The 23,721-nt window shown below is 39.6% G+C and overlaps 1 protein-coding gene across 1 annotated transcript; it reads right to left on the bottom strand.

Moving 5' to 3' along the window:
• Positions 1 to 2,175: 2,175 nt before the first annotated feature.
• Positions 2,176 to 3,147, bottom strand: LOC129619693 (olfactory receptor 7A17-like). The gene has a single exon (XM_055534978.1). The coding sequence runs from the start codon at positions 3,127 to 3,129 to the stop codon at positions 2,176 to 2,178; it is 954 nt and encodes a 317-aa protein (XP_055390953.1). The 5' UTR covers positions 3,130 to 3,147.
• Positions 3,148 to 23,721: the final 20,574 nt, after the last annotated feature.

Genomic DNA, 23,721 nt, shown 5'->3' on the forward strand with positions numbered 1-23,721 from the left:
AGGAAATGGCAACCCACTCCAGTATTGTTGCCTGGGAAATCCCATGGAAGAGGAGCCTGGTGGCCTACAGTCCACGGGGTCGCAAAAGAGTTGGACACAACATAGCAACTAAACAGCAATGCATATATATGTAATCTAGAAAATGTTACAGTGAACCTACTTACAGGGTAAGAAAGAGATGCAGATGTAGAGAACAGACTTGTGGACACTGAGGGAGAAGAAAAGGTGGGAATAATTGAGAGAGTAGCATTGACATATATATGCTATCATATGTAAAATAGCTAGTGGGAAGCTGCTTTATAACACGGGGAGCTCAGCTTGGTGCCCTGTGATGCCCTAAAGGGGTTGAGATGGGAAGAATGGGGGAGAGCTCAAGAGGGAGGGGATATATGTATAGTTGATTCACATTGTTGTACAGCAGAAACTAACACAACATTGTAAAGTGATTATACTCCAACTAAAAAAATAACAACAACAAGCACACACACAAAAAGACAGAGAGATTACATGTAGAGTAATGAAAGATTCATGTATAGGCAAGTACTGGAAGTTTTCAAGCAGAAACAGGAAAATAATACAATACAAACCCATAGATAAGCCATCAACTGTTTCATTCCAATATATAAAATCCACTTCACATGAATGTTGATCTTCCATAATATGAAGAGTAGATGTACAGCTTGAAAAAGAAATATTTTGCACAATAGTGTAAAGTATATTTAAAAATTCTTCATTATGTTTCATGTATTTATTGACAAACTACTCAAATTTGAGTTACCTTCAGAATCTTCTGGGGCTTCCCTGGTAGCTCAGAGGTTAAAGCGTCTGCCTCCAATGAGGGAGATCCAGGTTCGATCTCTGGGTTGGGAAGATCCCCTGGAGAAGGAAGTGGCAACCACCCCAGTACTCTTGCCTGGAGAATCACATGGACGGAGGAGCCTGGTAGGCTACAGTCCGTGGGGTCACAAAGAGTCGGACGTGACTAAGAGACTCCACTTTCACTTTTGGAATCTACATGAAGACAGGTATATTCAATAATCAATTTTTGCCAGTGGTAGGCATTATGGACACAGAGCTGAAGAACACAGTGGAATCTTAATGAGGAGAATAAAACTCATTGAACATATGTATGTGGTACAGATATAGAGGAATATTACTCATCCATAAAAGAATAAAATAATGACATTCACAGCAGCATGGATTGACCTAGAGATTATCACACTAAGACAAAGAAAAATATCACATGGTATCATTTATATGTAAAATCTAAAAAAATGATACAAGTGAACCTATGTACCAAACAGAAATATACCACAGATAGAAAACAAACTTATGATTACCAAAGAAAAATGGTAGGGGGTGGAATAATTTAAGAGTTAGGGATTAACATATCCACAATGCTGCTGCTGCTGCTGCTAAGTTGCTTCAGTCATGTCCGACTCTGTGCGACCCCATAGATGGCAGCCCACCAGGCTCCTCTGTCCCTGGGATTCTCCAGGCAAGAATACTGGAGTGGGTTGCCATTTCCTTCTCCAATGCATGAAAGTGAAGAGTGAAAGTGAAGTCGCTCAGTCGTGTCTGACTCTTAGCGACCCCATGGACTGCAGCCCACCAGGCTCCTCCGTTCACGGGATTTTCCAGGCAAGAGTACTGGAGAGGGTTGCCATTGCCTTCTCTACTATATATAAAATAGATAACAAATAGAGATGTACTATATACCACAGGGAATTATACTCAACGTTTTGTAATAAAGTACAAGAGAAAATAACCTGAAAAAATTTATGTATATGTATAACTGAGTCACTTTGCTATATATCTGAAACTAACAACATTGTAAACTACTCTTCTTCAATTAAAAAAAGAAACCCTTCTATGATAAATGTGATAAATCCTATGATAAATGTGAATTCCCCAATTTTTCAGATCCAAGGGTGAGGATAAATTTGAGAGTTGGAAAAAACAGAAAGGGGAAAATCTTTTAGATATGAGGGAGCTCACAAGCTTAATCAAGCTAGTTACAGAAATTGTAGGGAGGCGTTGAAGTCAAATAAGTGGAAACTCCAGGAAATAAATAGAAGGAGCAAGTTTGAATCCCACAATCTGATCAAAGAATCTCATTAAAGATCTGCAATTTCTGGCTCTGAGGCTTTGAAGCCTTCAATCATGTGCCCTTCCTCAGTGGAAGACAAGTAATCCTTTTCTAGGTGGCGTTCTAAAGAAAGTGTTCAGAGCCCTCTTTATGTCTTTGTTCCTCAGACTGTAGATGAAGGGGTTCAGCATGGGTGTGATCACAATGTACATCACTGACATTGTTGCAGTTGAATGTGAGCTGTGGGTAGCAGCAGAGCTGAGGTACACTCCTAAGCCTGTGCAATAAAATAAGGAGACAACTGAGAGGTGAGATGCACAGGTGGAAAATGCTTTATACTTCCCCTGAGCTGATGAGATTCTATGTATGGAAGAAGCTATCTTAGAATATGAGTAAAGGATGCCAGCAAAGGGACCAACTCCTAGCAGTCCAGCTGCAAAGTACATCACCATGTCATTAAGAAAGCTGTCAGAACAGGCAAGTTGGATCAACAACTTGACTTCACAGTAATAGTGAGGGATTTTCACCTCTTTGCAAAAGGACAGCCTTAAGACCATTAAGGTTTGTAACAAGGAATCCAGGACACTGATGATCCAGCTAACCAGAACCAAAATTCCACATATTTTGGAGTTCATGATGACTGTGTAATGCAGCGGGTGACAGATGGCCACAAAACGGTCATAGGCCATCACTGTCAGGAGGAAGATGTCCAACCCTGCAAATAGCATGAAAAAAAACATCTGGGTGATGCAGTCTTCATAAGTTATAACTTGGCTCTGTGTCTGGATGTTCCACAGCATCTTTGGGATGGTGGTGGAGGTGAAACAAATGTCTACAAAGGACAGGTTGAAGAGGAAGAAGTACATGGGGGTGTGGAGGTGGGGGTCTGAGCTGACAGTTAGGATTATGAGCATGTTTCCAAACACAGTGATCAGATACATGGAGAGGAAAAGTCCAAATATGAGATGCTGCAGTTCTGGTTTCTCCGAAAGTCCCAGAAGCAAAAATTCTGAATCTCTTGTTATGTTTCTTGGTGCCATGTGATAGAGGTGACTACAAGGAAAACATTAATATTGTGATTTTTTTTTTTTGCACCAAATGACATTAACCACACAGTTGAAATGCTACCATTTATAACTTTCTGAGGACTTTCCTGATGGCTCAGATGGCAAAGAATCTGCCTGCAATGTGGGAGACCTGGGTTAGGAAGTTCCCCTGGAGGAGGGCATGGTGACCCAGTCTAGTATTCTTGCCTGGGAATCCCATGGACAGAGGAGCCTGGCAGCTACTGTCCAAGGAGTCAAAAAAAGTTGGACATGACTAAGCACAATATAATTTTCTGTCACAATAGGTTGCCAATATTTTGTTCATGGATTTGATCCTCTTTAGGGAATTGTCTGTGCCTTCTCTAACTAGCAAACTAGTGCTTTTATCTTTTTACTCAAGATGTCATGTATTCCACAGTTTTTTTTTTTCTGTTTCATATTCTTAACTTTTCAAGTTAATTTTTCTAAATTGATTTTTTATTTTAAATTAATTTTTATTATAGTACAATTGTTTTACTATTCCATAGTTTTAATGAGAAATTCTTTCATTCTTTTGGGGAATATAAATTGACTTGGGCAATGTCCAGGTGCCATCAAGGCAACAAGTACAGGGTTCTGAGAAACAAAAAGCTCCTAAATTCCAGTTATAAAAAATAATATAAGCTAATTAAAAATATATGCAATATATGTAGCATGTCAGATGGCTGCAGTAGGTTTAAGGGACAAAGCAAAAAGGGTGTGCTATTTTTTGTGGCTTCAAGAAAAACTTGAAAATACAGTATATTTGGTTAGAGACCTAAAGGAAGAAAAAAAAACTATGAATATATCAGTAGAACTGTAATGTAGGCAGGATATACATTCATTGCAGAAGCCTCTAGTGTATTTGTTCATAACATTTATGTTTTTTAAAAAAAGAAAGCCAATTTGGGGAGATTAATGGACAGGAGGGAGAGTGAGGAGAAATGAAGTCAGAGGATGTTAAAAAAAAAAGGTGGCCTTCTAGCTGATGCTAACTTTTCAAGGCACAAGGATCCCCTCATCCACACTATTTTCCCCTAGCACTTTATGAAATTGTTGCAAAGGTGACCTGTATCTTTAAATGAATCCCTTCTTTTGACTGAATTCTGGTCTCTTAGTGTAAGAGTCACTTTGGAATATGTGAGCTCAGTATCCTTGCTTTGAGGACATCTCACATTCCACAAGTCAGGGACAGAAACACACACACACATACACACACACAGAGTACATCCTGGCTTCATAGGCTGTTACTAACATATCCTTTTCACCCCTAACTATCCTGATTAAGTTAGAGGTCAAAATAGCTCAAATTAATCAGATCAGGTTATACACAAAAGGCACCCAGAACGTCCAGTGTCAAACTTCCCAGGTTCAATAAACTTGTGCTTTGAAATTAGCATTGCTTTTTTATGCCATGTATTAAACATACATAAAGAGTTGTTAAGTGAATATGTGTCTGTATATGAGTCTATATTCTTTCTCAAAACCTGGATTTTAAGAAATATGTATGTATATATATTTGGGCTTCTCAGTGTAATAGTCAAGAATCTGCCTGACAATGCAGGAGACTCAAGAGACATGGGCTTGCACCTGGGTCAGGAAGATTCCCTGGAGGAGGAAATGTCAACCCACTCCTGTATTCTTGCCTGGAAAATCCCACAGACAGAGGAGTCTGGTCAGCTACAGTCCATGGGGTTGCAGAGTTGGACATGACTGAAGTGATTAAGCGTGCACACGCGCGCGCGCGCGCGCGCACACACACACACACACACACACACACGGAGAGAGAGAGAAGCAGAGACAGAGACAGAGGGAGAAAGAGAGAGACAGAGAAGGAGAGGCAGAGAAATAGAGACACACACATATAGAGAAAATGGACGTCAGAGGGTATAAAGATCTAATAAGCTCAAATGATCCATTGAGAGACTGTGGTGAAGAAAAACTTCTTTGGTTATGGTGAAATTTCATGTTCTCTTATATTTGCTTAATGCCCAGAAAAATGATTAAAAAGAAAAAATAAATTAATCCAAAGAAAGAATAAAATAATATTATCTTTATGGTTTGATAGATGTATGAAATCTGTAGCCCAAGAGAAAAATAAAGAATGGGAAAAAACCAAAGCTTCAAAAAGAGGATGTTTAAAACATACAATGAATATAAAATGAAATTTGTCATTTTAAAAATCAGATAGAAGAACATGGTTTTCCTGTGCATATTTCATATTTATTTGAAGAACTGTTTGCAAAAAAACTTTGCCTCTTTTCCTCCTTCTAACATTTTACAAAAAATTAAAGAGATTACAACTTCAGCATAAGAATAATGCCTTGATATCTAAATATATAAAATATAAGGGTGGGCATATCTCTTTGCCTTTTCATACTGTTTAGGAAATCAATCCTGAATATTCATTGGGAGGACTGATGCTGAAGCTGAAGCTCCAAGACTTTGGCTACCTGATGCGAAGAGACAACTCATTAGAAAAGACCTGATGCTGGGAAAGATTGAAGGCAGGAGGAGAAGGGGTTGACGGAGGATGAGATAGTTGGATGGCATCACCAACTCAATGGACATGAGTTTGAGCAAGCTCTGGGAGATGGTAAAGGACAGGGAAGCCTGGCATGCTGCAGTCCATTGGGTCACAAAGAGTAGGACATGACTGAGTGACTGAACAATAACCAAGGGTGGGCACAAGCACCTTAAATAAGGAAAGGAACTCAGAAGTAAGATAATAAACATATTTAAGTAAATAAATTTAAAATATTATGGCCAAAAATATGCCCAAAAGTCAATTGAACAAAAGTCATTTGTAAAAATTATTTGAAAGGTTGAAAATTAAAAAATGGATAAATAAAAAGGTGACCAAATATATAAATCTTTTCTCTAACTCAGTGTATAATTTAAGAAAGCCATAGGAAATCTCTTTCATATCATAGACCTGGGAAAACCTTAAAGATCTGTCATATTTTGGGGTGAGAACTGTCAAAAGAGTAGCAAGGGTTTTCTTGAGTCTCTAAGTTTTCTGCAGAAATACAAAGTGTTACAGTATTTTAGGGCTTCCATGATAGCTCAGTTGGTAAAGAATCTGTCTGCAATGCAGGAGACCCTAGTTCAATTCCTGGGTTGGGAAGATCCCCTGGAGAAGGGAAAGGCTACCATTCCAGTATTCTGGCCTGGAGGATTCCATGGACTGTATAGTCCATGAGGTCGCAAAGAGTCGGACACGACTGAGCAACTTTCACACTTCACTTTAACCTCATTAGCATACTCCTTTTTATATCTTAATTTTTTTCATGTATTCACAGAAGACACTCTGACATATGTTTCCTATACTGTTAAATATATGTACTGTAGTTGCAAGGATGTATTTGCAGGTATGCCTTGGTGTGGATCCTTCTCATTAATTTGGAAATATGGTAAAAAATTCAATCTTAAAAGTTAGAAAGAAATGCCTTCGCTTTATTTTATACACTGCACAGCTGATACCCTATTTCTCTACTCCAGTTAATTAGGAAGATGCTTGGACATATGTTCTACTTTTACTGGAAGCACTTTATGCCTCTCATAATTGGGCTTTCATTCCTATCATTTGGTGGGTATCACTGAGCATTGTCTTATTGAATTCAGTGTTCACTTTTCTTTTTAGCATCATAAAGAAGCCTTGATATTTAATCAAGCAAGCTAACAACCACAGTGGTCTCTGGGCTCTGGTCTGGGCTAAGCAGCTGTTCAGGTGATGTCAAGTAAGCATTCTAGAATTTCCTTCCTCTGACCTTTTCCATCAGTGTCTTTTGGGCTCTTGGACTCACCTGCATGGGAACTCTGAGACAGTTTTTTTGTGTGGAAATCTGAATCTCTTCCCAGATGTCTGATGATGAAGTCTGAAACTCTTTCCCCAGTAAGACAGCAGGAAGGGGTCACTCATTGATCCTTTAGTCAGACATAGGACTCCAAAACTACAGCTGTGTCTCATTCATGTTCAGGTTACACAGACTCAGGGAATGCAGCGGAGGAGATATTTACAGCTCAATATCTGCTCGTTGGGTTTCCCAGGTGACTCAGTGGTAAAAAAATCCACCTGCCCATGCAGGAGACATGGGTTTGATCCCTGGATCTGGAACATCCTCTGGAAAAGGAAATGGCAACCCACCCCCGGCATTGTTTCCTGGGAAATCCCATGGACAGAGGAGCCTGGTGGGCTACAGTTCATGGGGTCCTAACAATAGTTGGGCATGATTTAGTGACTAAACAACAATCTGCTCATTAGAAGCATTTCCCTTGCGTTACAATAACGTATAAACACTGGATTTCCCTGTGGAACTTGGTCTGGACAGAAAGAAAAATTTTTTTCCTGGTGATTTTCTGTTTCTCAGGAGAGCAGGTTATCAGCCCTATGAGAATGAGGCAATTCTCTTGCATAGGTTCCTTGGTTCTTCAAAGCACTGACTTGTGGTGGGGGCATGGCCCAAGATACCCTTAGGAAATTATTACTGCCCTGTTTATTAGAGGACCAACTTTGCTCCTTTGATGTAAAATATTGAGCAGTGCACTTCCCCTCTTCCTGACACTTTTACTAACTCTACTAGGAATTTCAGACCTATTCCTGAAGTGAAGGGGAATTGAGTATGCTAAGTGGGCTTTCCTGGTGGTTCCAACAGTAAAGAATCTGCATGCAATGAAGGAGATTGCCTTTGATCCCTGGGTCAGGAAGATAGGACTTCATACTTATTTCTGAAGTTAAGGGGAATTGATTAGTTCCTAATTAAAAATATTTGTAAGTTATGATGCATATTTTGGTATTTTCAAGCACCATAACCTACCGTAGCACACTAGAGGGATTATCTGATTTAATTTTCAGAGAACCAGTTTCTGTGAGGTAGCACTATTATAACTCCATCCTCCATTTCAGGTATAGAATTCAGAAGTATGTAAAGTTCTGCTGTATGTTATTTTCTACTGAAAATTGCAAGCCTATTTCAGGTTGGAGTCATGAATGGAATTCCATCAGAATGTTTCCAGTTCTCAAACTTTGGGTTGTGGTTTTCCATCAGGGATGATTTTGCTCCTGGGGATATTTGGCAGTGTTTTAAGGGATGCTGCTAAAACCCCAAAATAAACAGTATAGCACTTGACACAAATAATTATCCTGCCACAAATGTTAACCCTGAGAAGGTGAGAAAACCCATTTTATACCAGCACTTCTTTTATGTCCTTGCACATACAGATCATCAGGGATTCTAATTCAAGTACAAAATCTGACCAGCTAGCTCTGCAGTGAGCCCTAGGACCTTGCATTTCTAACAAGCTCCCGAGTGATGCTGCAGGTCCTGGTCTGTGGGCACACTTTAATAAGGCTAAGGTCCTTTGTTACAATATGGGCTTCCCGGGTGGTGATAGTGGTAAAGAACCTGCCTGCCAATGCAAGAGATGTAAGAGATGTGGATTTGATCCCTGGGTTGGGAAGATCCCCTGGAGGAGGTACGGCAACCCACTCCAGTATTCTTGCCTGGAGAATCCTCTGGACAGAGGAGCCTGGTGAACTACTGAGACAACTTAGCACACACTGTGTTACAATAGGGTATAGGTGATACTTTACATCTTCTGTACCCAATATCATTTTTGTATATAATTTTATAAGAAAAAGATTTTACTCACTGTCATAGCTGTAATGCATTCTGTGTTCACGTCTTCATATAACAGCTCTTGAATGACATCACATTATATACATCAGGAAAACCCTTTGTAGTAGGCAGAATAATGGTCCAAAAAAGCTGTCCACATCCTAATCACAAGAACTTTTAAATATGTTAGCTTGTATAGGGGGGAATAAATATAGCAGATAAAAAACTTTCTGATCATTCATTCTCTGCTGAGAAGATTAGCTTGGATTATCCAGGTTGGTAATGCAAAGGCAAAGACTGAAGGCAAAAGGAGAAGAGGGTGGCAGAGGATGAGATGGTTAGATAGAGTCACTGACTCAGTGGACATGAATTTGAACAAGCTCTGGGATATAGTGAAAGATAGGGAGGCCTGGCATGCTCCAGTCCATGAAGAGTCTTGAAGAGTCAGATACAACCTAGCGACTGAACAACATAAGTAATGGCAATGGTATTCTAAATGTGGAGGAGAGAGGAAGAATTGTAGCCAGGGAGAGCTTTGAAGATGCCGTGCTGCTGGCTTTGAAGATGCTGAAAGGACTATGACATAAGGAATGCAGGAGGCCACTAGAAGTTAATCTAGTAAGGCTGTTCATTCTTTCTTGGAGTGTCCAAAGGCATCTCGGCTTTCACACACATTTGCCTTGAGTCCAGTGAGAGGGAGAGCAACTTCTGTTCTCCAGAGCTTTAATTCTGCACCCATTAGTATAGTAATTTGTTATAGTTGCAATAGGAATGTAATATACACATTTATCCAATAACATATGGCTCATCGGAAATGGTTTTAAGCTTCTCAGTTTAGCCATTTAGTTTCCCCTAGATCAAGGTATTTTGTGTTGAAGTCCCACATTAAAAGAAGAAGAAAATCAAAGTCAATTAAGGGATATTTTGCCCCATTTCTGATGAATTGAGTTACAAATTCCTTAAATATAGATGTAGTTCTGACTTTGAGGCCTTAAGGTAGATAATTCATATCAAAAGTAAAGTCACACATTCTCTTTGTGTCTTTTTGTCAACATTTATACAATCTTTGACTTTTATCTTAAGTCTAACATTCATTCTTTTCATTTCTTTACCATCCAACTCTCTTTAAATGTTTCCCTCAACATACTATATGGGATTATAAATGAATCTGTGTGCATTTATACACATGTATGTGAATGGGTTTATTTGAGAGAAAAATATATACAAAGAACACACAGACATACACACACCATACCCTTGAATATCTTCTTTGGTCTACACAAATAGTTTTACAGATTTCATTTTTTCTCACCACATCCCTCAGAAGTTTCCTATCCCACATTACCTTATGAAATAAGAAAACTGATGTCAGGTAATCACATTTTTTTTTTTTTTTGTGAGAGTTGGACCATAAAGAAAGCTGAGCACTGAAGAATTAATGCTTTTTTTTTTTAATTCTTTAACTTTACAATATTGTATTGGTTTTGCCGTATATCAACATGAATCCGCCACAGGTATACACTTGATCCCCATCCTGAACCCTCCTCCCTCCTCCCTCCCCGTACCATCCCTCTGGGTCATCCCAATGCACCAGCCCCAAGCATCCAGTATCGTGCATCAAATCTGGACTGGCGACTCATTTCATATATGATATTATACATGTTTCAATGCCATTCTCCCAAATCTTCCCACCGTCTCCCTCTCCCATAGAGTCCAAAAAACTGTTCTAAACATCAGTGTCTCTTTTGCTGTCTCGTATACAGGGTTATTGTTACCATCTTTCTAAATTCCATATATATGCGTTAGTATACTGTATTGGTGTTTTTCTTTCTGGCTTATTTCACTCTGTATAATAGGCTCCAGTTTCATCCACCTCATTAGAACTGATTCAAATGTATTCTTTTTAATGGCTGAGTAATACTCCATTGTGTATATGTACCACAGCTTTCTTATCCATTCATCTGCTGATGGACATCTAGGTTGCTTCCATGTCCTGGCTATTATGAACAGTGCTGCGATGAACAGTGGGGTACACGTGTCTCTTTCCCTTCTGGTTTCCTCAGTGTGTATGCCCAGCAGTGGGATTGCTAGATCGTATGGCAGTTCTATTTCCAGTTTTTTAAGGAATCTCCACACTGTTCTCCATAGTGGCTGTATGAGTTTGCATTTCCATCAACAGTGTATGAGGGTTCCCTTTTCTCCACACCCTCTCCAGCATTTATTGCTTGTAGACTTTTGGATCGCAGCCATTCTGACTGGCGTGAAATGGTACCTCATTGTGGTTTTGATTTGCATTTCTCTGATAATGAGTGATGTTGAGCATCTTTTCATGTGTTTGTTACCATCTGTATGTCTTCTTTGGAGAAATGTCTATTTAGTTCTTTGGCCCATTTTTTGATTGAGTCGTTTATTTTTCTGGAATTGAGCTGCAGGAGTTCCTTGTATATTTTTGAGATTAATTCTTAGTCAGTTGCTTCATTTGCTATTATTTTCTCCCATTCTGAAGGCTGTCTTTTCACCATGCTTATAGCTTCCTTTGTTGTGCAGAAGCTTTTAAGTTTAATTAGGTCCCATTTGTTCATTTTTGGTTTTATTTCCAATATTCTGGGAGGTGGGTCATAGAGGATCCTGCTGTGATGTATGTCGGAGAGTGTTTTACCTATGTTCTCCTCTAGGAGTTTTATAGTTTTTGGTCTTATGTTTAGATCCTTAATCCATTTTGAGTTTATTTTTGTGTATGGAATTAGAAAGTGTTCTAGTTTCATTACTTTACAAGTGGTTGACCAGTTTTCCCAGCACCACTTGTTAAAGATTGTCTTTAATCCATTGTATATTCTTGCCTCCTTTGTCAAAGATAAGGTGTTCATAGGTGTGTGGCTTTATCTGTGAGCTTTCTATTTTGTTCCATTGATCTATATTTTTGTCTTTGTGCCAGTACCATACTGTCTTGATGACTGTGGCTTTGTAGTAGAGCCTGAAGTCAGGCAGGTTGATTCCTCCAGTTCCATTCTTCTTTCTCAAGATTGCTTTGGCTATTCAAGGTTTTTTGTATTTCCATACAAATTGTGAGATTATTTGTTCTAGCTCTGTGAAGAATACCATTGGTAGCTTGATAGGGATTGCATTGAATCTATAAATTGCTTTGGATAGTATACTCATTTTCACTATATTGATTCTTCCAATCCATGACCATGGTATATTTCTCCATCTATTAGTGTCCTATTTGATTTCTTTCACCAGTGTTTTATAGTTTTATATATATAGAAATTTAATTTCTTTAGGTAGATATATTCCTAAGTATTTTATTCTTTTCGTTGCAATGGTGCATGGAATTGTTCCCTTAATTTCTCTTTCTATTTTCTCATTATGGGTGTATAGGAATGCAAGGGATTTCTGTATGTTGATTTTATATCCTGCAACTTTACTATATTCATTGATTAGTTCTAGTAATATTCTGGTGGAGTCTTTAGGGTTTTCTATGTAGAGGATCATGTCATCTGCAAACAGTGAGAGTTTTACTTCTTCTTTTCCAATTTGGATTCCTTTGATTTCTTTTTCTGCTCTGATTGCTGTGGCCTAAACTTCAAAAACTATGTTGAATAGTAATGGTGAGAGTGGGCACCCATGTCTTGTTCCTGACTTTAGGGGAAATGCTTTCAATTTTTCACCATTGAGGATAATGTTTGCTGTGGGTTTGTCATATATAGCTTTTATTATGTTGAGGTATGTTCCTTCTATTCCTGCTTTCTGGAGAGTTTTGATCATAAATGGATGTTGAATTTTGTCAAAGGCTTTCTCTGAATCTATTGAGATAATCATATGGTTTTTATTTTTCAATTTGTTAATGTGGTGTATTACATTGATTGATTTGCGGATATTGAAGAATCCTTGCATCCCTGGGATAAAGCCCACTTGGTCATGATGTATGATCTTTTTAATGTGTTGTTGGATTCTGATTGCTAGAATTTTGTTAAGGATTTTTGCATCTATGTTCATCAGTGATATTGGCCTGTAGTTTTCTTTTTTTGTGGCATCTTTGTCAGGTTTTGGTATTGGGGTGATGGTGGCCTCATAGAATGAGTTTGAAAGTTTACCTTCCTCTGCAATTTTCTGGAAGAGTTTGAGCAGGATAGGTGTCAGCTCTTCTTTAAGTTTTTGGTAGAATTCGGCTGTGAAGCCATCTGGACCTGGGCTTTTGTTTGCTGGAAGATTTCTTTTTTTTTTTTTTTAATTTTATTTTATTTTTAAATTTTACATTCTGATTACAGTTTCAGTTTCCGTGCTTGTGATGTGTCTGTTAAGATTTTCTATTTCTTCCTAGTCCAGTTTTGGAAAGTTGTACTTTTCAAAGAATTTGTCCATTTCTTCCACGTTGTCCATTTTATTGCCATATAATTGCTGATAGTAGTCTCTTATGATCTTTGTATTTCTGTGTTGTCTGTTGTGATCTCTCCATTTTCATTTCTAATTTTATTGATTTGATTTTTCTCCCTTGTTTCTTGATGAGTCTGGCTAATGGTTCATCAATTTTATTTACCCTTTCAAAGAACCAGCTTTTGGCTTTGTTGGTTTTTGCTATGGTCTCTTTTGTTTCTTTTGCACATATTTCTGCCCTATTTTTTAAGATTTCTTTCCTTCTACTAACCCTGGGGTTCTTCATTTCTTCCTTTTCTAGTTGCTTTAGGTGTAGAGTTAGGTTATTTATTTGACTTTTTTCTTGTTTCTTGAGGTATGCCTGTATTGCTATGAACCATTTAAAACAAATTCATAACAAAGCAGTAAAACTTATTTTAGACTTTCTCAAGTTGCATACAACGGAAACTAACAGAATATAGTCTTAATTTTTAAATGACATTTTAATTTCTTCAATTTTTACACATTCAATGGATACAGTATATTACATGTTGTTGTTTAGTTTCCAAAACGTGTCCAGCTCTCTTTTCTGACCCCATGGACTGTAGCCTGCCATGCACCTCTGTCCATGGGGTTCTCCAGGCAAGAATACTGGAGTGGCTTGCCATTTCCTTCTCCAGGGGATCTATCTTTCCTACCCAGGCATTGAACCTGTGTCTCCTGCTTTGGCAGGTGGATTCCTTACCACTGAATCACTTGGGAGGCCATATTAGAGAAGGAAATGGCAACCCACTCTAGTATTCTTGTCTGGAGAATCCCATGAACAGAGGAGCTTGGAGGGCTTTCAGTCGCAAAGAGTCAGACATGACTGAAGCAACTAGCACATTATATGCAATTATGTTTTAACAAACTTATTATAATTAAAAAACTTAGTGTTGGCGACAGGGTAAGATGAAGTAAGAAGACCATTCATTTTCACTTTTGTTTAAGGCAAAGATTCTCAACTTTTCAATATTTTGTTTATGGATTTGGTCCTCTTTAGAGAATCCTCTGTATCATCTCTAATAGTGATTTCCCCTCAACATGTCGTGAATTCCACGGTTTTAATGATACATTCCTTCATGCCTGTATAAAATATAAATTGAAATGTGACTACGTTCCATGTATTGTCTATGCAGGGAGTGTAGGGTGCTAAAAAACAAATGTTCTGTAATCTTTGCTTTTGTTTAAGGCAAAGATTCAATTCCATCCCTTAAAAAATAGAGAGAACATAAAATGACTGACACAGACTTTGTAATAATTATAAACCCTCAGACATTCTGCAAACATAATTGTATACGTACATATCTAAGTGGCAAACAGCAAACTTTATGAAAAAAAATTCAATTTTTAGTTTGGAAGAATACAGTGAAAAACAGGAATAAAAATGTGCTGAATTCACTATTTGAAAGGAAAGGAGCTGGCAGGCAATTTCAAGTAGAAGAAGTAATTAACTAACCTAACAAATGTATTCAGATTTGCAGGGCATTTGTTCATTGCAAAGAAAGCTAATTTGCACACCTATTTGCACATAATGAATAATTATTTTCACTTGAATACTAAGAGAAGGAAGATACTATGAAGTGTATGTTTCATGAACTGCTGTTGGTCTGGATCTTACTTATCATAGTCAAATATGCTCCTTCTTAAGAAAACTACCCTGCATCTCTGTACAAACCTCCACAGCTAATACCCTTTGTCTCTACTCAAGTGAATTGTAGAAGTGCTTGGACTTAGGTTCAAGGTTTTACTGGAAGCACTTTACACCTCCCATTTCCTCTTCTAATTGGGCTTCCATGTCCGCTGTTTTATGGTCAGCATTGCTCCTTGCATTGTTGAATTCAATATTCCTTTTTATTTGTGGCATCATAAAATAAGGCATTAATTAATTAGTCAAGCAAATGACCACAGTGATCTTGGCCCTAGATTAGTCTGGGTTGCCTATCAGGTGAACTCAGGTAAATGTTATTGCCTGCCATTCCCTCTGACCTTCTGCAGTATTTACTGGACTCTTGGGCTCACCTGGGTGGAGTCTCTGAGAAGAAGATCTTATCATAGAGGTCCAAATTCTTCTTGGATGGTTGATGGTGGAGATAGAAGCTCTGTTTCCAGACAAGACAGCAGGATGGAAGTCAAGCACTGGTTCCCCCAGCCAGAGTTATGAGTCCATAAGCAACAACCATGTCCTGTTCATCCAAAGGTTGCACAGGCTGAGGGATGAAACAGAGGAGATATTTATAACTCCCTATGTCTGTTCATTAGCATATTGCCCTCTTGTTATGCCAATCTCTAATAACTGGTTTCCTTCTGGGACACTGGTCTGGACAAATAACAGAATTTTCCTGCTCATTCTCCATGTCTAGGAGACACTGTTACAAGCCAGATTAATTCAGTGATTATTACATCTTCCATGATATCTCTTGTCTTCCAGAACAATAAACCTTAAGGTCCCAGTACTTTAGCCCAACTCTGAGTTCACTGTTAAGCTTGAAAAATCTGTTTTTATGTTCCTGATGAGAGCAAAATTAAATCTTGCTATTTGAGACAATATGATGGCTCCAGATAGTACTTTGCTAAGTGAAAAAAGTCAGATGGAGAAAGACTCACTTATATGTGGAATATCACTTTTATTTGGAGTAAAAAACACAAAACACATGAGTGAAAAAAAAAAAAAGCGGACTCATAGATACAGACAACAAATGAATGTTTGACAGGGGGGAGGGTGATGATGGAGCAAAATAGGTGGTGGGGATTAAGAGATACAAATATCCAGTTATAAAATAAGTAAGCCACAGGGATGTAATAAACAGTATAGGGAATATGGTCAATAATATTGTCATAACTTTGGGGACAGATGGTTATTGAACTGAACCAGTAGATCAATTCATAATGTATGCAAATGTCAGCTCACTATATATTACACCTGAAACTAACACTCAGTTCAGTTCAGTTCAGTCGCTCAGTCATGTCCAACTCTTTGCGACCCCATGAATTGCAGCACGCCAGGCCTCCCTGTCCATCACCAACTCCCGGAGTTCACTCAGACTCATGTTCCATCAAGTCAGTGATGCTATCCAGCCACCTCATCCTCTGTTTTCCCCTTCTTCTCCTGCCCTCAATCCCTCCCAGCATCAGAGTCTTTTCCAATGAGTCAACTCTTCGCATGAGGTGGCCAAAGTACTGGAGTTTCAGCTTTAGCATCATTGCTTCCAAAGAAATCCCAGGGCTGATCTCCTTCAGAATGGACTGGTTGGATCTCCTTGCAGTCCAAGGGACTCTCAAGATTGTATGCCAACTATATATCAATTATAGCACTATACACAAAAACAAACTCAAAATGGATTTAAGATCTGAAACTGTAAAACTTTTAGAGGAAAACAGGCACAATGCTCTTTGACATAAATTGCAGCAAGATCCTCTATGACTCACCTCCTAGAATAATGGAAATAAAAACAAAAATAAATGAGCCAGGTGGCGCTAGTGGCAAAGAACCTGGTTCTTTGTAACAATCTAGAGGGGTCGGGAGTGGGAGGGAGGTTCAAGATGGAGGGGGCATATGTGTAATTATGGCTGATTCACACTGTTGTGTAGTAGAAACCAACAGAACACTGTAAAACAATTATCCTCCAATTTAGTTCAGTCGCTCAGTCATGTCCAACTCTTTGCGACCCCATGGACTGCAGCAGGCCAGGCTTCCCTGTCCATCGCCAGCCCCCAGAGTTCACTCAAACTCATGTCCATCAAATTGGTGATGCCATCCAACCATCTTGTTCTCTGTCGTCCCCTTCTCCTCCTGCCTTCAATCTTTCCCAGCATCAGGGTCTTTTCCAATGAGTCAGTTCTTTGCATCAGGTGGTCAAAGTATTGGAGTTTCAGCTTTAGCATCAGTCCTTCCAATGAATATTCGGGACTGATTTCCTTTAGGATGGACTAGCTGGATGTCCTTGCAGTCCAAGGGACTCTCTAGAGTCTTCTCCAACACCACAGTTCAAAAGCATTAATTCTTCACTGCTCAGCTTTCTTTATAGTCCAATCCTCGCATCCATACATGACTACTGGAAAAAACCATAGCTTTGACTTGATGGATCTTTGTTGGCAAAGTAGTGTCTCTGTTTTTTAATATGTTGTCTAGATTGTTCATAGCTTTTCTTCCAAGGAGCAAGCATCTTTTAATTTCATGGCCACAGTCACCATCTGCAGTGATTTTGGAGCCCCAAGAAAATAAAATCTGTCACTGTTTCCCCTGTTTCCCCATCTGTTTGCCATGAAGTGGTGGGACCGGATGTCTCGAATGTTGAGTTTTAAGCCAGCTTTTAAACTCTCCTCTTTCACTTTCATCAAGAGGCTCTTTAGTTCTTCGATTTCTGCCATAAGGGTGGTGTCATCTGTATATCTGAGGTTATTGATATTTCTCCCAGCAATCTTGATTCCAGCTTGTGCTTCTTCCAGCCCAGTGTTTCTCATGATGTACTCTGCATAGAAGTTAAATAAGCAAGGGGACAGTATACAGCCTTGAAGTACTCCTTTCCCAATTTGGAACCAGTCTGTTGTTCCATGTCTAGTTCTAACTGTTGCTTTTTGACTTGCATACAGATTTCTCAGGAGGCAGATAAGGTGGTTTGGTATTCCCATCATAAAGGCTCTTGAATGTCACCAAGTAACATATCTCTGAAAAAGATTTTATAGTAGGCTCAATAAGATCCTCTAAAACATAACCCACATCTTGGTCCTCAGAAACTTGCAATATTGTGTTTTCAGAGCAAGGGAGGATTAAGGTAGCGGATATCTGAGCGCCGAAGGATTGATGCTTTTGAACTGTGGTGTTGGAGAAGACTCTTGAGAGTCCATTGGAGTGCAAGGAGATCCAGCAAGTCCATCCTAAAGGAAATTAGTCCTGGGTGTTCATTGGAAGGACTGATGCTGAAGCTGAAACTCCAATACTTTGGCCACCTCATGTGAAGAGTTGACTCATTGGAAAAGACCCTGATGCTGGGAGGCAACGGGGGCAGGAGGAGAAGGGGACGACAGAGGATGAGATGGCTGGATGGCATCACCGACTCGATGGACATGAGTCTGTGTGAACTCCGGGAGTTGGTGATGGACAGGGAGGTCTGGCATGCTGTGATTCATGGGATCACAAACAGTCAGACACGACTGAGTGACTGAACTGAACTGATGATATGTTTGCTAATCAGGTGGCCCAAAGATAAAAGATTGGCCACGATTATTCATGTACAAACTGGTGTAGTCAGCATGGTCCTTTGAATGTGGAAAAAGCAAAATCGTTGAAATCAGAGGGAGATTTGTATATGCTGCTGACCTTGAAGATGGCAGATGGGCCATGAACCAAGGAATGTGTGTGCTCAAGAAACTGGAATATGGAGGGAAATGGAGTCTCTCCTGGAAAACCCAGAAGGAATCCAGTCCTACAGAATCTTGACGTTAGCATTCTAATTGGGCTTCTGACTTCCAGAACTAAAAGCAGATATATTTGTTTCTTTTAAAGCTCTAGTGTGGTAATTTGTTATAGCATCAACAACAATATTACACAGACATTTATCCAATAAAATGTTTTTGGAGGTGACTAAATTTAAACTTTTCAGTTTCATTTCTTTTTTTTCCCCTGAGTAAGAACATTTTGTATTGAAAACCGAGTGTATGTGGAAGAAAAAAAAATCTAAAGTTAATTTGGCCATTCTACAAATGTGATACCGAGGATTTCTCATTTTATAAATGCAAATGTGGTCCTGACTTTGAGTTTGAACATTAAGGTAGGAAAAATAATTTGTTATTAAAAATTAGGAAAACTTTTCTACTTCAAAACTTTTTGTCTAACTTTCTACACTTGAGTAATTTCCTGTTAATTCACCTATAACAATTTTTATTTCTATCTTCTTCAATTCTTGATTAAAAACTTTTCAACATAAATGATGAGATCATGGAATCTCTCTGTGTACATATATGGCTTCCAAGGTGGCATTAGTGGTAAAGAACCCTGCCAATACAGGAGACATAAGAGATGTGGGTTTGATCCCTGGGTTGGGAATGTCCCCTGGAGGAGGGCATGGCAACCCACTCCAGTATTCTTGCCTAGAGAATCCAATGGACAGAGGAGCCTGGAGGGCTACAGTCCATAGGGTCGCAAAAAGTTGGGCATGACTGAAGGGACTTAGCCCACTTGCAGCCCATGTACATATATGTGTGTTTATTTATAAGAAAATCTTATATAAATACACATACACATAAACACTACTAATTCATGAAATAGCTCTTATACTCAAAAAGGTTTTCACACATTTAATTTATTCCTCATCACATTCTTCTGAATTAGGCTTATTGTTCCACATGAACATCAGAAATAAAGAACCTGAGGCTAAGGGATATTCAACTTTTATTTTTATAATTATTTAACAATGAATTTAAAGCTTTTGTACACCTCCTCTAATTATATAAATACATAAATAAACCTAGGCAGTATGTACTCAATTTTCATATGGTTCCTTTAATTCAGCAAATTGTACACCTTACACGTGTGCTGTATATGTTTGCATTATACTTCAATCAGTTAAATTAAAGGGAAAAAAATATCTAATGATGCATGGCTCAAGGTAGGACCTGGAACCAGGTAGCTGAGTCACGTTTTAATAACAGAGTTAAGGAGACATATCACTAGATAGAAAGCAAAATGTCATATGTGGATGCAAGTGACACTGACTTGAGGCAAATCAAATTTGGTAAACTTATCTTTTTGTAAACTAGATTAACCTATACATAGAGTGCTCTGCTGTGCTATGCTAAGTGACTTCAGTCATGTCCAGTTCTTTGCGACCCCATGAACTGTAGCCCACCAGGCTTCTCTGTCCATGGGATTCTCCAGGCAAGAATACTAAAGTGGGTTGCCATGCCCTCCTCCAGGGAATCTTCCTGGCCCAGGGATGGACCATGTCTTTTACATCTCCTGCACTGGCTTGTGGGTCCTTTACCACTAGTGCCACCCGGGAAGTCCCTATACATGGAGTACATTGACATAATTTGGCTCAAGCCAGTGGTATATCCTGGAGGAGGAGATGGCAACCCACTCCAGGGTTTTTGGCTGGAGAATCCCATGGACAGAGGAGCCTGGTAGGCTACAGTCCATGAGGTCACAAAGAGTCGGACACGACTGAAGTGACTTAGCACAGTGGTATATACAACAGTCTCACAAAATATTATATATGAACTATAAAAAGATGATGTAGTGGCTCACAGCTGACTATAGACTGTGAATATCGAAGCATAGATCAAAATGACTCCGAAACATAAAATCTCATCTGGTAATTAAGTCATTATGTAAACCATGCCATTTGTGAAAGCTTGTTATGCAGCTTTAGGTAGCTGGGGGGTGTGTGTGTGTGTGTGTGTTAGTCTCTCAGTTGTGTCCAACTCTGCGATCCCATGGACTGTAGCCCTTCTCCTTCTGTGGAATTATCTAGGCAAGAAGACTGGAGTGGGTAGCCATTCCCCTCTGCAGGGGAATCTTCCCAACTCGGGGATGGAAACTGAGTCTCTATCATTGCAGGCAGATCCTTTACCATCCGAGCCACCAGCTAGCTGGTGAGGTTTCACAAATGGAAGAGACTTTCTTAGAGTAGAAGTCAGACACCAGCCAGAAGACCTCCACCCAGAGGTTGAGCTGCAAAATATCTCAAGAAGTCATTAAGAAAGTTGCTAGAATAAGCAAGTTGGATCACTGGATTAATTTTACAGAAAAAGTGGGAATGTTCAACTCTAGAGAATGGCAGTCATAACACCATTAAGCTTTCTAACAAGGAATATAGGACTCTGATGTTCCAGGACACCAGAACCAGCAGTTCAGGGAGCTGGGGTTTCATGGTGGCCATGTAGTGAAAGGGTGACAGATTGCTACAAACTAGTCACAGGCCATCACGTTCAGGAGGAAGCTTTCCAATTCTATAAAGGATATGAAACAGTACATCTGAGTGATGCAGAGTTCAAAGATTATAACTTGGTTCTGGGTCTGTATATTCACTAGCATTTTGGGGATGGTGGTGGAGGTAAAACAAATGTCTACAACACATATCATAACCCATTCATGGTTATCAGAAAATGAAGGAATGGTGTTTATCTCCACTATAGCAATGAGAGAAATCATATTACAGGTAGCAGTGAAAGCTGTCAAGCAGAAATAAGAAGATAATTAAGTACAAATCGAAAAAGGCCAAACAATTCTTCATGACTGTGTAAAAACCTTCCCTGACACATAAACACCAATCCTTCATACGCCAATGAGTAGTTACACAGCATAATAAATAATTTGCAATTTGATACAATGTATGAATTGTAATTCTGCTTCATCATATTGAAGGCTATAATTCTAAGGCCATCTTAGGTCAACCTGTTAGATAAAACCTGTCTATCAATGACGACTTCCCTTTCAGACATGTATTTGATAATCGTTTTGCCAGTGGCTATGATGAGCATGGTGGTCACCCATCTAAGAGAGAACTGGATCCTAAAGAGGAGTATAAAAATCAATGAAGTTGCTCAGTCATATCTGACTCTTTGCAACCCCTTGGACTGTAGCCCACCAGGCTCTTCCATCAATGGGATCTTTCCAGGCAAGAGTACTAGAGTGGGTTGCCATTTCCTTTTCCGGGGGATCTTCCCGACCCAGGGATGGAACTCAGATCTCCTGTGTTGCAGGCAGATGCTTTACCATCTGAACCACCAGGGAAGCCAATATAAAAATCAATGGCCTGCTAAACTCCCAGTGCTATGTTACAGTCTAAGTGGTGAGAAAGAACAGTCAAGATAGTGATGTACAAGGGATATTAGGTATGAAAGTGAATATTGTGTCTTAGATTTTTCTCTATTATAAATTTCCTTGGTCATCCAGTGTACTTTTTTTGATAGGGTTAATACAACTAATGAAAATTCTTTTAGTAAAACAAAAGAAAAATATTTGGTGTGTTATAGGCCATTTGAGAAAAAGTATTTTTTAAAAATGGAAATTACCCTATCTGTTTGCCATTTTCACTGTTGTAGAAATTATGCTGCTATGTTGTCAAATAGGCATATGAATAAATTTACTGCCTCTTCCTCTTCAAAAGATCTCTATTGTCTCATTAGGCAAAGGGGAATTTCCAAACATTTTTGATATATTGTTGAAATAAATTTGAAAAAGTAGGAAAAAAACAAAGGAGGAACTTCCTTGGTGGCTCAGACGGTAAAGCACCTCCCTGCAATGTGGGAGACCAAGGTTCAATCCCTGGGTCTGATACTTTGTGCTGCCAGTTTAGGGGGCCTAGTTTGATCCCTGGTCAGGGAGCTAGATCCCACATGCCACAACTAAGAGTTCACATGCCTCAATGAAGGCCTGGAACAGCCACATAAATAAATACATCAATCAATCAATGAAGTCGCTCAGTCATGTCCGACTCTGCAACCCCATGGACTTTAGTCCACCAGGCTCCTCTGTCATATTAAAAAAAAAAAAAAATGGAGGCTGACAATCTGCGGGAAGGCTATGTGTCACCAATGGCCAGAGGATGTTCAAAGGCAAGGATGTTTTGTGTTTCATTTTAAGCTGCTTGCTCTGTGCTGAAAAGTAATTGCCTGAGGGGAGAACAAGATGGCGGAGGAGTAGCTGGACATGGAGTATGTATCTCTTCATGGATACACAAGGAATATACCTTCAGACACAGAAGGGCATGCAGAACATCAGCTGAGAGTGGACAGGAGTATCTGACCAGAGGAAAAGAGTATATAGAACCATGCACAATATATCAGCAGCTGAACAACAGAAAGGCTGGCCCATCAAGCCCCTGACACATTAAACTACAGAGTAGGACTCCACCCAGGGTGCCCCTTTAAGTGCCTGATGTGCCAAGCAACAGAGAAGGACCCCAGGCAAGGGAGCCCTCTAAGTGCCTGAATGGGTGGAACTACGGAGAAAGCTGGCCAAAGAGGCTTTCTGATCGCCAGCTACAAGAGGCTTGAAGAAAGACTCGGATAGGGCCATAACTCCTGTAGTGGAGGCAGTCCATGCCCTGCACACTTGGCACCGCCAGGGTCCCCGCAAGCCAAGCAGCTGCACCACCTTCATGCTCAACTCTTACTGGGGCAGAGCTGCCACAAGCAAAAAAAATCTTGCTTCTATGTGTGCAGGCTGCTTTGGTAGTGTCCAATTCTTTGCGACCCCATGGACTGTGGGCTGGCAGGCTTTTCTGTCAGGGAAGAGGGTTCTCAAGGCAAGAATACTGGTGCCTATTGGCCAATACTGGTTTCCATACCATTCTAGAGCACTATATTTCCTGCTGTCCTAGAAGCCAACTCTCCTGAGTACCTTGTGCTGCCAGAACCTCAGCAACCTAAGCAGCTGCACCACCTCCACACTTGGCCTTCACAGGGGCAAACCCAAGTCCTCCAGGGCAGCCTCAGGAGCAAACCCCAGTGGACGACCCACATGCAGAGGTGGAAATAAACCCGCAATTGAAACCCAGGGGCAGTGTTGTTAAGGAAGAAGACCCAAAACCCTCCCACCATCTGTATGAGCTGC

The sequence above is a fragment of the Bubalus kerabau genome, chromosome 1 (assembly GCF_029407905.1).
Source record: "Bubalus kerabau isolate K-KA32 ecotype Philippines breed swamp buffalo chromosome 1, PCC_UOA_SB_1v2, whole genome shotgun sequence".
NCBI classification, from domain to species: domain Eukaryota; kingdom Metazoa; phylum Chordata; class Mammalia; order Artiodactyla; family Bovidae; genus Bubalus; species Bubalus kerabau.

Bases quoted from the DNA above. Each gene is read 5' to 3' on its own strand.
- LOC129619693 (XM_055534978.1), bottom strand. From the start codon at position 3,129: ATGGCACCAAGAAACATAACAAGAGATTCAGAATTTTTGCTTCTGGGA.